The 12,294-nt window shown below is 68.2% G+C and overlaps 1 protein-coding gene across 3 annotated transcripts in view; it reads right to left on the reverse strand.

The window, feature by feature from the left end:
• Positions 1 to 2,781: 2,781 nt before the first annotated feature.
• The window catches only part of NDRG3 (NDRG family member 3), a 53,653-nt gene continuing 44,140 nt past the window's right edge, over positions 2,782 to 12,294 (reverse strand). For 2 of the 3 annotated variants that reach the window (XM_075900763.2, XM_075900764.2), the window contains 8 exons: positions 10,845 to 10,948; positions 10,178 to 10,243; positions 7,116 to 7,167; positions 6,635 to 6,682; positions 6,344 to 6,379; positions 6,216 to 6,267; positions 4,216 to 4,254; positions 2,782 to 3,951 (listed from right to left, as the gene is read on the reverse strand). In XM_075900763.2, the coding sequence (XP_075756878.1) occupies positions 3,773 to 3,951; positions 4,216 to 4,254; positions 6,216 to 6,267; positions 6,344 to 6,379; positions 6,635 to 6,682; positions 7,116 to 7,167; positions 10,178 to 10,243; positions 10,845 to 10,948 (576 nt within the window). In that variant the 3' untranslated portion in view covers positions 2,782 to 3,772. The remainder of the gene's footprint in view (positions 3,952 to 4,215; positions 4,255 to 6,215; positions 6,268 to 6,343; positions 6,380 to 6,634; positions 6,683 to 7,115; positions 7,168 to 10,177; positions 10,244 to 10,844; positions 10,949 to 12,294) is intronic. The other variant, XM_075900765.2, reaches the window with a different exon arrangement.

Here is a 12,294-nt window from a genome sequence, read left to right on the forward strand (position 1 = left end):
AAGAATTATCCCTTTCACATGCAGCACAAGAGGGGAAACTGAGTCAGGCCCTTTTTCCCCTTAGCGCCCATGGCACCAGGGACTGCAGACTTGCCCGTCCTGCGGGGCGTCGCTGTTCCCTCGCTGGCTGGGCGGCACCAGCGCTGCCTGCGCCATGGCGTTTGCCGTAGGACTCAGACCCATGCGAGAGCACTTGGCCCAATTGCCTGGCAGAACAGCTGCCCCCGGCGCTCCTGGGTGCCCGGCCCTCAGGACGGGGGGTGGGGGGTGCGCTCACATTTGGCCCAGTCTATACCCCTCGTGAAGAACTTAAATCGTGTTGGGCAAACGTCACACAGAGGACCAGGCCTGCAGCCCCGCCAAGCCCGGGTGCCCACAGACACTCACGTCCCATCGCCATGGCTCGCGCGGCTCCAAGGTGCTGCAGGGTCTGGGCTGCTGCTCTCCCGGTGAGACACGAACTCGGCTCCCCCCGAAGCGTTTCAGTCATTTCGGTTCAGCTACAACTGCCAGCACCACACGCACCCTGGGCTGCAGGCCCCTAGCGCAGCCCTGGAAGCAGCTGTGGCTACGTGTGTGATGGGGAAAACTGACCATTTAGTCCCAGTTCCTGGCCAGTGTCTCATCCAGGCCCGTGCTCTGCCTGCCAGCCCAGTTCCATCCTTTCCCCAGGAGTCACAGGTGAAGGGCTGAGAGGAAGTGGGGAGTGGTGGGGATTCAACGGGGGGTGCTGCATACAGGGGGGCTCAGTGCCCGGCCCCTACTGGTTCAATGTGACAAAGGGGGGAGTTTGTTGTTGCAGAGAACAGCCCTGAGTTGGAGCTGCGGTGTCCAGGACCCTGGTGCCCCCGACCCTCCTTGGAGGACATGGCCAGTTCTGGCCAGATGAGAGACAAGGGAGAGACCCAGGCCACCAGCCCAGCTGACCCCAGCGAGGGGAGGACATTGGACAGCGGCAAGGAGGGGCCCTGGGGGAAGACACTGGCGGGGGAGGTGCTGTTGCGGGAGTGTTGGAGTCTCTGCTGGGAGACTGGGGCTGTTTTTGGGGGCGGAGGGCAGGGCAGGCAGCGCTCAGCTGGCTGCAGGGGAGGCTGGCGTGTGGGCCGAGGGCGAGACCCATTGCTGTTCAAAGCTCCATAACCCTCCTGTTCGGTGCTGGCTGGGAGTCGCTCTGGGCGGGGGAGCGGGGGGCACTGTTCCTTCTGGGGGGAGGCCCCGGGCATCCAGCGAGAGGGGACCCCCAGGGGCTCACGGCGGAGGCGGGCGGCTGGAGGCCCTGAGAGGTGGCCCCCCAGGCGAGTGGCCCCCCGAGAGTGTTGCAGCGCTGAGACAGGGCTGTGTCTCTGCCGCTGCAGGAGAGGGGCTCCCCGAGAAGGGGCTGCCGCACTGGAGGGGGGGTCCGCCCAGGAGCCAAGCGTGGGCCCCACCTGAGAGCCGTGGCAGGCTGTGGCCAGGGACTCGCAGAAGCCAGCAGGACCGAGCGCTGCTCCCCCACTGCGGGTTGGAGACCTCGCTTTGGGATGAAAATCCAACCCCACCCGCATGCCCCAAGGGCGCGTGCAAAGCCACAGTCGCGTCACGTTCCGCAGGAACCACTCAGTCCATGGCCACTGCCCCGCTGCTCAGTGTCCCCCGCAGCCCGGCCTCGCCCTAGGGCTGGCGCCTACACGCCGCCCCAAGCCACAGGGGAGCGCGGAGGCAAGAGCACCCCCCCGCATGGGCCGGTCCCCCCATGAGCTCGGCCAGTGCTGCAGCCTCCCTCCCCACTGCTGCCACAGCAGGGCTCCTCCACTACTTGAGGCAAAAGCTTGTTCGGGAGGGGCAGCCCCTTTGCCAGGCAGAGCCTTGTGGAGTCAGTTCTGACCCAGGTTTGGATTCCCCTGCAGACGCCTGGTTTAGAGCTGCTGGCTGCACACCAAGCCAGCGCTGCTGGACAGCCAGCCGCCTGCCTCCTGGCAGGACTTGTGGGGATCAGCATGGCCGAGCGGGCGTGGGGCACTGCCCCAGGCCTGCAGACTCCCTCCCACTCCGTGAAGGGCTCGGCTCTGCAGCAGGATGGAGAGCGCTGCCAAGCCTGACGTGGCGGCACAGCCACAGCCACGCACCGGAAACGGGTGGCCGAGCCAGGCGCCGCGGCCAGTGAATTGGCCCAGCCTGCGGTAGGGTCGCCAGGGGTCCAGTTTTCAACCAGACAGGCCGGTATTTGAGGTTTCTGTCCAGGAAATACATTGAGAAAATACCAGACCCAGAAAAGGTCCAGTGTTAAGCAATGAGCTGAGTTTTATTAGGAGCGTTGGGACATAGCTGCGAATGGCCTGGCTGGTAGATGCGCTCGCGCTGCACGGGCACATCTCCAGCCAGGCAGCTGAGAGGAGAGGGCGGGGCAGGCTGGAATCGGGCGCCTCTGGGACTTGCACAGGGCAGGCAGGACCCTGGGATCTGCGTGCGCCTAGGCCAGCCCTGCTCCCTGACAGCTGGTTTCCCCCCCCTGCCCTCCCCCAGCAGCCAGTTCCTTCCTAGCCAGCCCCGCCCCCCAGCGAGGGGAGGACATCCTCTCCCAGGCAGCCCTGCTTCCTGCCAGCCATCTCCCCCCCCCCCCAGTCCAGCCTCGCTCCCCTACAGGCCGTCCCCCCCCCCATCTGAGATCAAGTGTGTCCCATAGTTTTTTTGAAGCCATCTGGTAACCCTGCCCATGGAGTCCGAGGCGGGCGGCTCCCTCCTGCGAGCAGCTGGGCGTTTGAGGCAGCAGTGGCACAGCCGCAGGACCACACAGAGCCAGGCCACAGTAACTCATCTCTAGTTTTATTCATCGGTACCAAGTCTCCCATTGGCAGAGGCCAGGGCCCAGTCCTGAGAGCCGGGCGGCAGAGGGTGTCACCTTGGCTGTAGCAGGGGCCTGACGTAACCCGGCACCTTACCCTTCCTTTCAGGTCCCGGCTGGCCTGCTGCGTGGCAGGGTCCTTCAGGCGCCTGCTCTGAGTGACTTGCCACGCCCAGCGAGCAGCACACGAGTCCACGACCACGGATCTGCAGCGTGCGGCTGTGGTTGGTCAGCCACACCCCCAGGCCTGGGAACAGGCCGCCCCTGGCTGCGGTCAGAGTCTGGCACTGCGCAGCACCCCTTGAACTGGGAAAGCTGGCGGGGCCACGGGCCGGCATGCGTGGCAGGGCGAAGCGGATGCTGGCACACGACCCACAGCCTGTTTCTGGATCCCAGGCCCAGGCCCACGTGCTGCACCGCGCCGGCGAGGCCCTGGGGGACGCAATCTGAGTAGCGCATTTCAGCTGGGGAATTGCTCGGCCCTTTCAAGAGGTTCAGCTAAGACTTGGCTCTGCCCATTGTGAACACCCCAGGAGACCGAGCCAAGGCGCTGGGAACCCAGCTGCCCTCGGAGGGCCCGGGCCCTGCCGTAAGACTCGCCTCTCCAGCCCGGAGCTCTGCCCCGCCGTGGGCTCACCCCCCAGGCGCCAGAAGAGCCGCCCCTCAAGAGGCCGAGTGTCCTCTAGCAGCAGCACAGCTAGGAAGCAATTGTAGCCTCACAAAGACACAGACGTGGGGGCCGGCTCAGCACAGGAGGGGGCGCTAGCATGGACAGTGATGGGCGGGTGGGCGGGGCTGCTGGAATGGGAATGGCTGGGGAAGGACCAAGCGCAGGCTGGGGAGGGGCATGCACAGGCTGAGGGGAACAGCCTGGTTTTGCTGGGGGGAGTGCTGGGGTCTGGGAGGGGCCAATGGGGGAGGGTGAAGTGTCTGGATCCAGAAGGGCTCCTCTCAGCAGGATACTTCCATGGTCTGAGGTGTGTCCGGGAGGTCGGCGGGGCCCGGGGGCCCAGCAGCGCCCTCGCCCTGGCTGCTGCCGTGGGACCGGCTCTGGGTGCTCTCTCCAGAGCCCACGCTGGAGGAGGAGTGGGTACGGGAGCGGATCAGCCTGGTCATGCTGGCCGTTGGCACTGTAGGAAAGAGAGGGCTGTCAAGGCCGGGAGCGCCGGGCTCCCCTGGGGCAGCGCCGGGACGCTGCGTAAAGAGGGGAGCCGCCCTCTGCCGCCAGCGCAGGGCGACAGCAAACGGCAGAACCGGCCACGGCCTGTCTCCACTGGGGCCGTAGCTGGAGAGCGGCAGCCATGCGGCAGCGCACACCCTGCACAACGGAGCCCCAAGCCATGCTGTGAGCAGCCAGAGCAGGGCCCCGGCCGGGCGGGCGAGGGGGCAGGTACCTGACTCCGGGCTCAGGTGGCTGAGCTGCACGTAAGGGACTGGAACAGCGGGAGACAGGGAAGAGATGAACAAGAGAGAGCAAGTCAGCTCCCCGTCAGCTGGGCTCCCCCGTCCCGCTTGGAGGCAGCGGCCCTCACAGCCCCCGCTGGCAGACAAGGAACCCGACCACCACGTCCCGAGCGGCTCCCCGGGCTTTTGGAGCGCCCCAGGTCAGTGCTCTCAGCCTGCTGCCCCCCACGAGGCCACAAGGCACCGGGGCCCTGACCGGAGAGGCGTGGGCTCTGCCTGGGGGCACAGGGCCCCCTCCCCGCTGCGAGAGCACAGGCTGCTGTGGCCAGGGGGCAGGAGCCAGGCAGGAAGGCGCTTTCCCTCACTGCCGAGACCTTGGGCAAACAGGCCCTGCTTGGAGTGGCCGTGCCTGGCCTAGCTCTGTTCTCAGGGCTCTGCTCGACCACAGCCTGCACCCCACCCAACATGTCGCTGGGAGGCTGAGGGGCCCTGCTCTCGCTGACGCTCCCCAGCCCGCCTGACGGAGCCGGCCGCCTGATACCAGCAGCACCAGCTCAGCTGCCAGGCAAGACGGGCCAGAGACAGACTCAGGAGACTCGGCCATGCTGGCATCTCAGCCCATGCAGAACCCCTGCGCCCCTGCCGCCTCTGTGGCTACCGGAGACGGCCAGGGCTCTTGTGGGGCTGGCTGGTGCCGCGTTTGTGCTGGCTCCCTGGCCTCAGGGGAGGCTGGCCTAGTGAGCTGGGACGAGCCATTGCTGCCCAGGAGAGCTCTGTCACACCCCCACGCACACAGGTCTTGCTCTGCCCCGTCCTCGCCGTCCCCACCTCACAGCCGGGCACATGTCCTGCCCTATCCCTGTCCCCCGCCCGGGCACGCCCTGCCCTGTCCCCTACCCGCACACGCCCTGCCCTATCCCTGTCCCCCGCCCGGGCACACGCCCTGCCCTGTCCCCTACCGCACACGCCCTGCCCTACCCTGTCCCCCGCCCGGGCACAAGCCCTGCCCTATCCCTGTCCCCTACCCGCACACGCCCTGCCCTGTCCCTGTCCCCCACCCGGGCACAAGCCCTGCCCTATCCCTGTCCCCCACCTGGGCACGCACACGCCCTCCCCCAGGGCTAAGCACACGCCCTACCCTACCCTGTCCCCTACCTGGGCACACGCCCTGCCCTATACCTGTCCCCCACCCGGGCACAAGCCCTGCCCTATCCCTGTCCCCCGCCCGGGCACGCACACGCCCGCCCCCAGGGCTAAGCACACGCCCTGCCCTACCCTGTCCCCCACCCGGGCACAAGCCCTGCCCTATCCCTGTCCCCCGCCCGGGCACGCACACGCCCTCCCCCAGGGCTAAGCACATGCTCTGCCCTACCCTGTCCCCCACCCGGACATGCGCCCTGCCCTGTCCCTGTCCCCCGCCCGGGCACACGCCCTGCCCTGTCCCTGTCCCCTACCCGCACACGCCCTGCCCTACCCTTATCCCCACACACACCCTGCACTGCAGCAGCCAGTCCTGTGGTGCCAGCTGCTCCAGCAACCGTGGCCTGAGCACTTGCCTTTGCAGCTCACCCGTCCTCAGACCATGCTGCGACGGCCCCAGCATGACCCCAGGGCCTGGGCCCCACACTGGCGCCTTGGCCAGGCCAGGCAGGCTCAGAGCTCTGCTGGACAGGTCACTGGGGGAAGGGAAGCTAACCGGGCCCAGGCCCCGCCTCCAAGCCACGCCCCTGCTGGCCCAGAGCACATGGAGGGCGGAGCCTAGTGCCCTGGGCCGCTGGCGGGCACCCCTGCCCAGGGACAGCGCTTAGGCAGCCGTGTCCGTAGCCCAGGGCACAGCCAGCACCACTCCCTGCGCGCCTGTCAGCACGAGGCACCTGCCTGCCGGCCGGCCGACCCCAGGTCGTGTGCCTGGCCGACAGCCAGCGGCCCAGCCCCGCCCAGGAGGCCAGCGGCCCCACCCCGCCCCACGGGGGCTGCGTTTGGCACTTACTGTAGCCCATCCCTTGTACGAAGTACTTGAAGGCTTCTGTCAGCTTTCCGGGCTGAGGAGACAAAAGCGAGTCGTTAACCGGCACCACTGGGCCAGGCTGGGGAAGGCGGGGCCAGACAGGCTCTCACCTGGACCACCTGGGGCAGCCCTCCACAGTCTGCCATCTGCAAGAGAGAAAGAGGGTTGGTAACACTGCCAGCCCCAGAGCCACCTGCAAGGGCCAGACTCCTCCCCCACCAGCCAGGCCCTTGCGCCCAGCTGAGCAGTGCCCAGGTGATGGGCAGAGGGGGCCTGAAGGGACACGTGACTCGTGCTGGCCCTGGCACAGGGGCCCAAGGAGCCCTGCGCTCCGGCTCTCGGTCGGCGCGTGTCCGTGTGACGCGGCGCAGTCCCCAGGCGGGAAGGCCGGGGGCGGATACCTTCAGGAGCGTGGTGATGGTGGGGTCCAGCCGGGAGTTACATTCAACCTACAAGCAAGGAGAGAAACCCACTGGCACCGCATGCACGCGGGCGAGAGCTCCAGAGCAGGGGGGCTGAGCTCCACGCCGCACAGAGCTACAGCAAGGGCTGGGGCGCGCCCTCCCCTCGTGCCCACTCCCACCCTTCCTCGGGTGCTGCTTCTGCTGGCAGCACGGCCGCTAGAGCTGGGGGCCTGGAGAGCGGCGGCTGCTGGCTGCCCCGCCCAGCCGCACCCAGTCTATGGCAGCAGCGGGTCCTGCGGGTCCTCCCTGGTCCCCCGCCAAGGGATGTGCTAGCCGGCTCCCAGGGCACACAGCCGGGCCTCTGCCTTGGGGAAGCCCAGCAGCACTCCTGCCAGAGCAGTGCCGGACGGGCCCTTTGCAGCAGGCTGCGGTGGGCTGGTCCGCGAGGCGAGGCAGGGCGGAGCCCCCGTGTACATACCACAGCCTCCACGGCAGGCGCGCTGTCACCAACCACCAGCAAGGCAGGGCACCTGCGCAAAGCCAGCAGAGACGGGCGTTAGCGGCTAGGCCACCTGCCGTCTAGGCACAGCTCCATGGCTCCAGCTTCACCGCCTTCTCTTCAGATGCCTCTGGCCAGAGAGCCAGGGCTGGCGTGCTGCTACAGAAGCCTGTAGCGCCCCCCACGCGCGCCGCTGCCGCCGCCCCCTCCCCCACCGCTACAGAACCCCGCGGCGCCTCCCACACGCGCCGCTGCCGCCGCCCCCTCCCCCGCCACTACAGAACCCTGCAGCGCCTCCCACTCGCGCCGCTGCCGCCGCCCCCTCCCCCGCCGCTACAGAACCCTGCGGCGCCTCCCACACGCGCCGCTGCCGCCGCCCCTCCCCCGCCGCTACAGAACCCTGCGGCGCCTCCCACACGCGCCGCTGCCGCCGCTCCCTCCCCCGCCACTACAGAACCCCGCGGCGCCTCCCACACGCGCCGCTGCCGCCGCCCTTTCCCCCGCCACTACAGAACCCTGTGGCGCCTCCCACACGCGCCGCTGCTGCCGCCCCCTCCCCCGCCGCTACAGAACCCCGCGGCACCTCCCACACGCGCCGCTGCCGCCGCCCCCTCCCCCGCCGCTGCCGCCGCTCCCTCCCCCGCCACTACAGAACCCCGCGGCGCCTCCCACACGCGCCGCTGCCGCCGCCCTTTCCCCCACCACTACAGAACCCTGTGGCGCCTCCCACACGCGCCGCTGCTGCCGCCCCCTCCCCCGCCGCTACAGAACCCCGCGGCACCTCCCACACGCGCCGCTGCCGCCGCCCCCTCCCCCGCCGCTACAGAACCCCGCGGCACCTCCCACACGCGCCGCTGCCGCCGCCCTTTCCCCCGCCGCTACAGAACCCCACGGCACCTCCCACACGCGCCGCTGCCGCCGCCCCCTCCCCCGCCACTACAGAACCCCGCGGCGCCTCCCACACGCGCCGCTGCCGCCGCCCCCTCCCCCGCCACTACAGAACCCCGCGGCGCCTCCCACACGCGCCGCTGCCGCCGCCCTTTCCCCCGCCACTACAGAACCCTGTGGCGCCTCCCACACGCGCCGCTGCCGCCGCCCCCTCCCCCGCCGCTACAGAACCCCGCGGCACCTCCCACACGCGCCGCTGCCGCCGCCCCCTCCCCCGCCACTACAGAACCCCGCGGCACCTCCCACACGCGCCGCTGCCGCCGCCCCCTCCCCCGCCGCTACAGAACCCTGCGGCACCTCCCACACGCGCCGCTGCCGCTGCCCCCTCCCCCGCCACTACAGAACCCTGCGGCGCCCCCTGCATGCGCCGCCGCCTCTCCCCGCGCCGCTACAGAACCCTGCGGCGCCTCCCACACGTGCCGCTGCCGCCGCCCCTCCCCGCGCCGCTACGGAACCCTGCAGCGCTAGCGCCCCTGCTGTACACACTGACAGAGGCTGCTGGGCACAGCTGCCGCCCAGACACCGCCGCCTTTGCACTGCTTAGCCAGCAAACTCAGGAGTGCCCCGCCACGAGGGAAGGCCCACCTAGCACCGCTGGCTCTCGGCCTCCCTCCCCAGCTGCCCAGCACAGGCAGCATGGCTAGAGCCAATGGCCATCGGCAGTGTTGGGCTGCTCTAGCAGCCAGTGATCAAGGGAGCAGCAGGGTGCTGACTGGCCTGTGCCGAGACAGCTGGGCAGGCCCCCAAGAGCCACCTGCACTGGCTCTGAATAAAGAGGTCAAGGCCAGGGCGTCCAGGGCTATGCCCACCGCTCGCGAATGGGTGGAGGGATCTGGGGGCCTCGACGTGGTCACGCTCTCTCCAGGGCTGGCACTGCGCTGTGCCTGGAAATCGGCGAAACTCCCCCTCCCTGGGGGCCGGGCCCCTCTATGAAACTCCCCCTCCCTGGGGGCCGGGCCCCTTTACGAAACTCCCCCTCCCTGGGGGCTGGGCCCCTCTATGAAACTCCCCCTCCCTGGGGGCTGGGCCCCTTTACGAAACTCCCCCTCCCTGGGGGCTGGGCCCCTTTACGAAACTCCCCCTCCCTTGGAGGTTGGGCTGGTCCACTTTACGAAACTCACCAACTCTCATCCCTCAGGACAAGCACACACCACACACTGGCGCCCAGAGGGGCTCCTGCTACCAGCACCCTGGCCTGGGCGGCACAGCGGGTCCCGCAGAGGGAATTTCTCCTGTCTGCGAGGTCTGCAGGAGGGGACGCCAGCCCCGATGTCCTGGCCACTAAAACAAGTTCAACTCCAACCACTGAAAGAAGCGGAGCAGTTGACACCTCCCAGAGCTGTGATCTCAGGCTAACAGCAGGGATCGCAGTTCTGCTGAGTTGCCTCGGGAGCGGTTCCCTCAACCCGAAGGCGGGAAGAGCTGGGGTTCTGTAAATGAAACCTTAGACTTTGTGCTTCCCTTGGATGAAAATTTACCAGCCAATTCTAATGTCTGCCGACCAGCATCGTAACCCTAGAACGCAGGGCGGGCAGAGCCCTCAGGAGTCGTCGAGTCCAGGCCCCTGCCCAGGGCCCGACAACCCGACAATCAGCCCAGCCAGGGCTTGGTCAAGCCGGGACGTAAACACCTCTAGGGACGGCGATTCCGCCCCTCCCCAGGGAACCCAGCCCCCCTCCCGCCCCCCCGGCCTGGGCAAACAAGGTCAGTGAACTCTCCGTTGGCCTCGGTCTCAGATTTTGCTCTAATACAGAAGCGAGTCAATTTGCAAATCCCCAAAAGGTAAGACCGACAAGTCTTTCATTGAAGCGGCTAAAGCAGCTCTTCCGAGCCCAGCGAGGCCAGGAGTGCTGAGAGCTTGGGAGGACCCGCCACGAAGGGCAATTCCTGCTGTCAGGGCAGCACCAGCACCTCGCCCTGGAGCCGCCTTGTGCTCCCACCACGCTGCCCTCTGGATTCAGATTTCTGCCCCGAGCTGCCGCTGCTGAACACTCTTCAGCATTCAGGCTCTTGGGGCTGGCGCGGAGAAGCGGTTCTCCCTGCTGACCGACGCCGCGGGAAGGGGAAGTGCTGGTCTTCCCGCAGCCACTTACTTGAATGTCTTTGCTGTGTTTTCATCGGCGCCCAGAACCGGGCGCTGAATGTCCAGGTCTCTGCGGCTGGAAGACAAAGCAGAAGAGCACCCCAGGTCATCTGGACGTGGCAGAGCCAGTGGCTTCTGTCTGCAGGGGCCATGGCCAGGAGCGCCCGGCCTCCCGAGCGGAGCCCAGAGCCCAGAGCCCAGAGTGAGGAGGGTCACGCTCAGGAATTCGCGAGCCACGTCTGCCAAGGCCGCTCGATGCCCCACACTGCTTGCAGTCAGAAAACAGGGCTGGGCCCGCAAGCCTCCGAAACAACGGCTCAGAGCAGGGGCCGGGCGGCTCACTTGGCGCACACTTCCAGGGCAGGAGGGACACCAAGCGGTGGGAGGTGGGGTGGAGGCTCTGAGCACAGCGCACGAGGCGCTTAGCCGCTGTCTGCACGAGGCGGGTCTGGGGAAGGCGGCGGAGGCAACAGCAAACCACCAGGTCCAGGAGTCCAGGGCCGTGCGCACAGAGAGCGAGGCTGGGAGAGTCACTGCAGACGAGGAACTTCAAGGCCCCTTGGACTGAACCGTTCTCTCCCCGTGTCACATTTGCTCCAGCGCAGCGCGCACCCCGTGAGGCACAGGGCCCGAGGGCAGCTCGGAGATGGACATCCCGCCCCGGCACAGCCCTGTACCTGTTATAGGAGGCAAGGAACAGCTGCAGGTTCTCCGGGTTAATGTCCTGTGCAATGTGCAGTCTGTAGGTCTGGATCAGGTCCAGGTTAGCCTGCAGCTCCTCCTGCGGGGGCGGGGAGGGGGAGAAGATACTGAGCGCTGCTTTGTACGAGCAAGCGTCTCCAAACGACACCCCCGAGCGTCAGGATCCGCCAAACAATCCCGCCCACGAGACGCCCCGCAAAGGCCAAACCCCAAGCCCTGCTCTGGGCCGGCCCTCAGGTTGGCCGAGCCGTTTCCAGCAGCACCAGCCCAGAGGAGAGGCCAGAGGCCTTCCTGAACGGGACACCACTGCCCTGGAAAGAGACACCCACTGCGGCAGCTGCCGCCAAGCCAAGGGCTGCTACTTGCTCTAAACCTTGTAGCTCAAAGGCAGACACGACCCCTTCGACTAGTGCTATATGCAGAGAAGCATCGCGCCCGCCCCCCGGCACCTCTGCACCCGCCCAGGTGGGGAGCATCGCGCCCGCCCCCCAGCACCTCTGCGCCCGCCCCCCGGCACCTCTGCACCCGCCCAGGTGGGGAGCATCGCGCCCGCCCCCCAGCACCTCTGCGCCCGCCCCCCGGCACCTCTGCGCCCGCCCAGGTGGGGAGCATCGCGCCCGGCACCTCTGCACCCGCCCAGGTGGGGAGCATCGCGCCCGCCCCCCGGCACCTCTGCACCCGCCCAGGTGGGGTCATCGCGCCTGCCCCCCTGGCACCTCTGCACCCGCTCCCCGGCACCTCTGCGCCCGCCCAGGTGGGGAGCATCACGCCTGCCCCCCTGGCACCTCTGCACCGGCTCCCCGGCACCTCTGCGCCCACCCCCCTGGCACCTCTGCGCCCGCCCAGGTGGGGAGCATCGCGCCCGCCCCCCAGCACCTCTGCGCCCGCCCCCCTGGCACCTCTGCACCAGCCCGGGTGGGGAGCATCATGCCCGCTCCCCCGGCACCTCTGCGCCTGCTGGGCGTGGGAAGGCCCCTCCCCCACAGCTGTGCCACCAACGTCCATGTGGCCTGGGGGGTGGTGTCCCTGGCCTGGCAGAATTCCTTCTCCTCCACGCGGGCACTGCCGGCAGCGCAGAGGAGCCCTGACTGCGAGATGGCCGCAGGCGGGGAGGAGAGACAGCAGCGAGGTGGGGCAGTGAGTAGTGGACTGAGGGGTGAAGAGCAGCGCGTCTGCTAAAGCGACCGACGGGCTCGTGCGTCAGCAGCTCCTACCAGCCCCGACATACTCCCTGGAAACCTGCATCGGCAGAGCCACCTCTGCGGGAACCCGGACGTTCCTCACACCCCTCGCTAGTGGGGAATTCGGGGGAGGGAGCGGCAGGACAGCAAAGGAGCAGGTGCAAGCGGTGCCATTGGAGCAGGCTTGCTTTGGAAGTGGAACGGCTTCATCTTAACTCCACCTCTAAGGGAGCCCTGACCCTCT

This window comes from Pelodiscus sinensis, chromosome 17, assembly GCF_052426305.1.
Source record: "Pelodiscus sinensis isolate ZL-2025 chromosome 17, ASM5242630v1, whole genome shotgun sequence".
Taxonomy (NCBI): Eukaryota; Metazoa; Chordata; order Testudines; family Trionychidae; genus Pelodiscus; species Pelodiscus sinensis.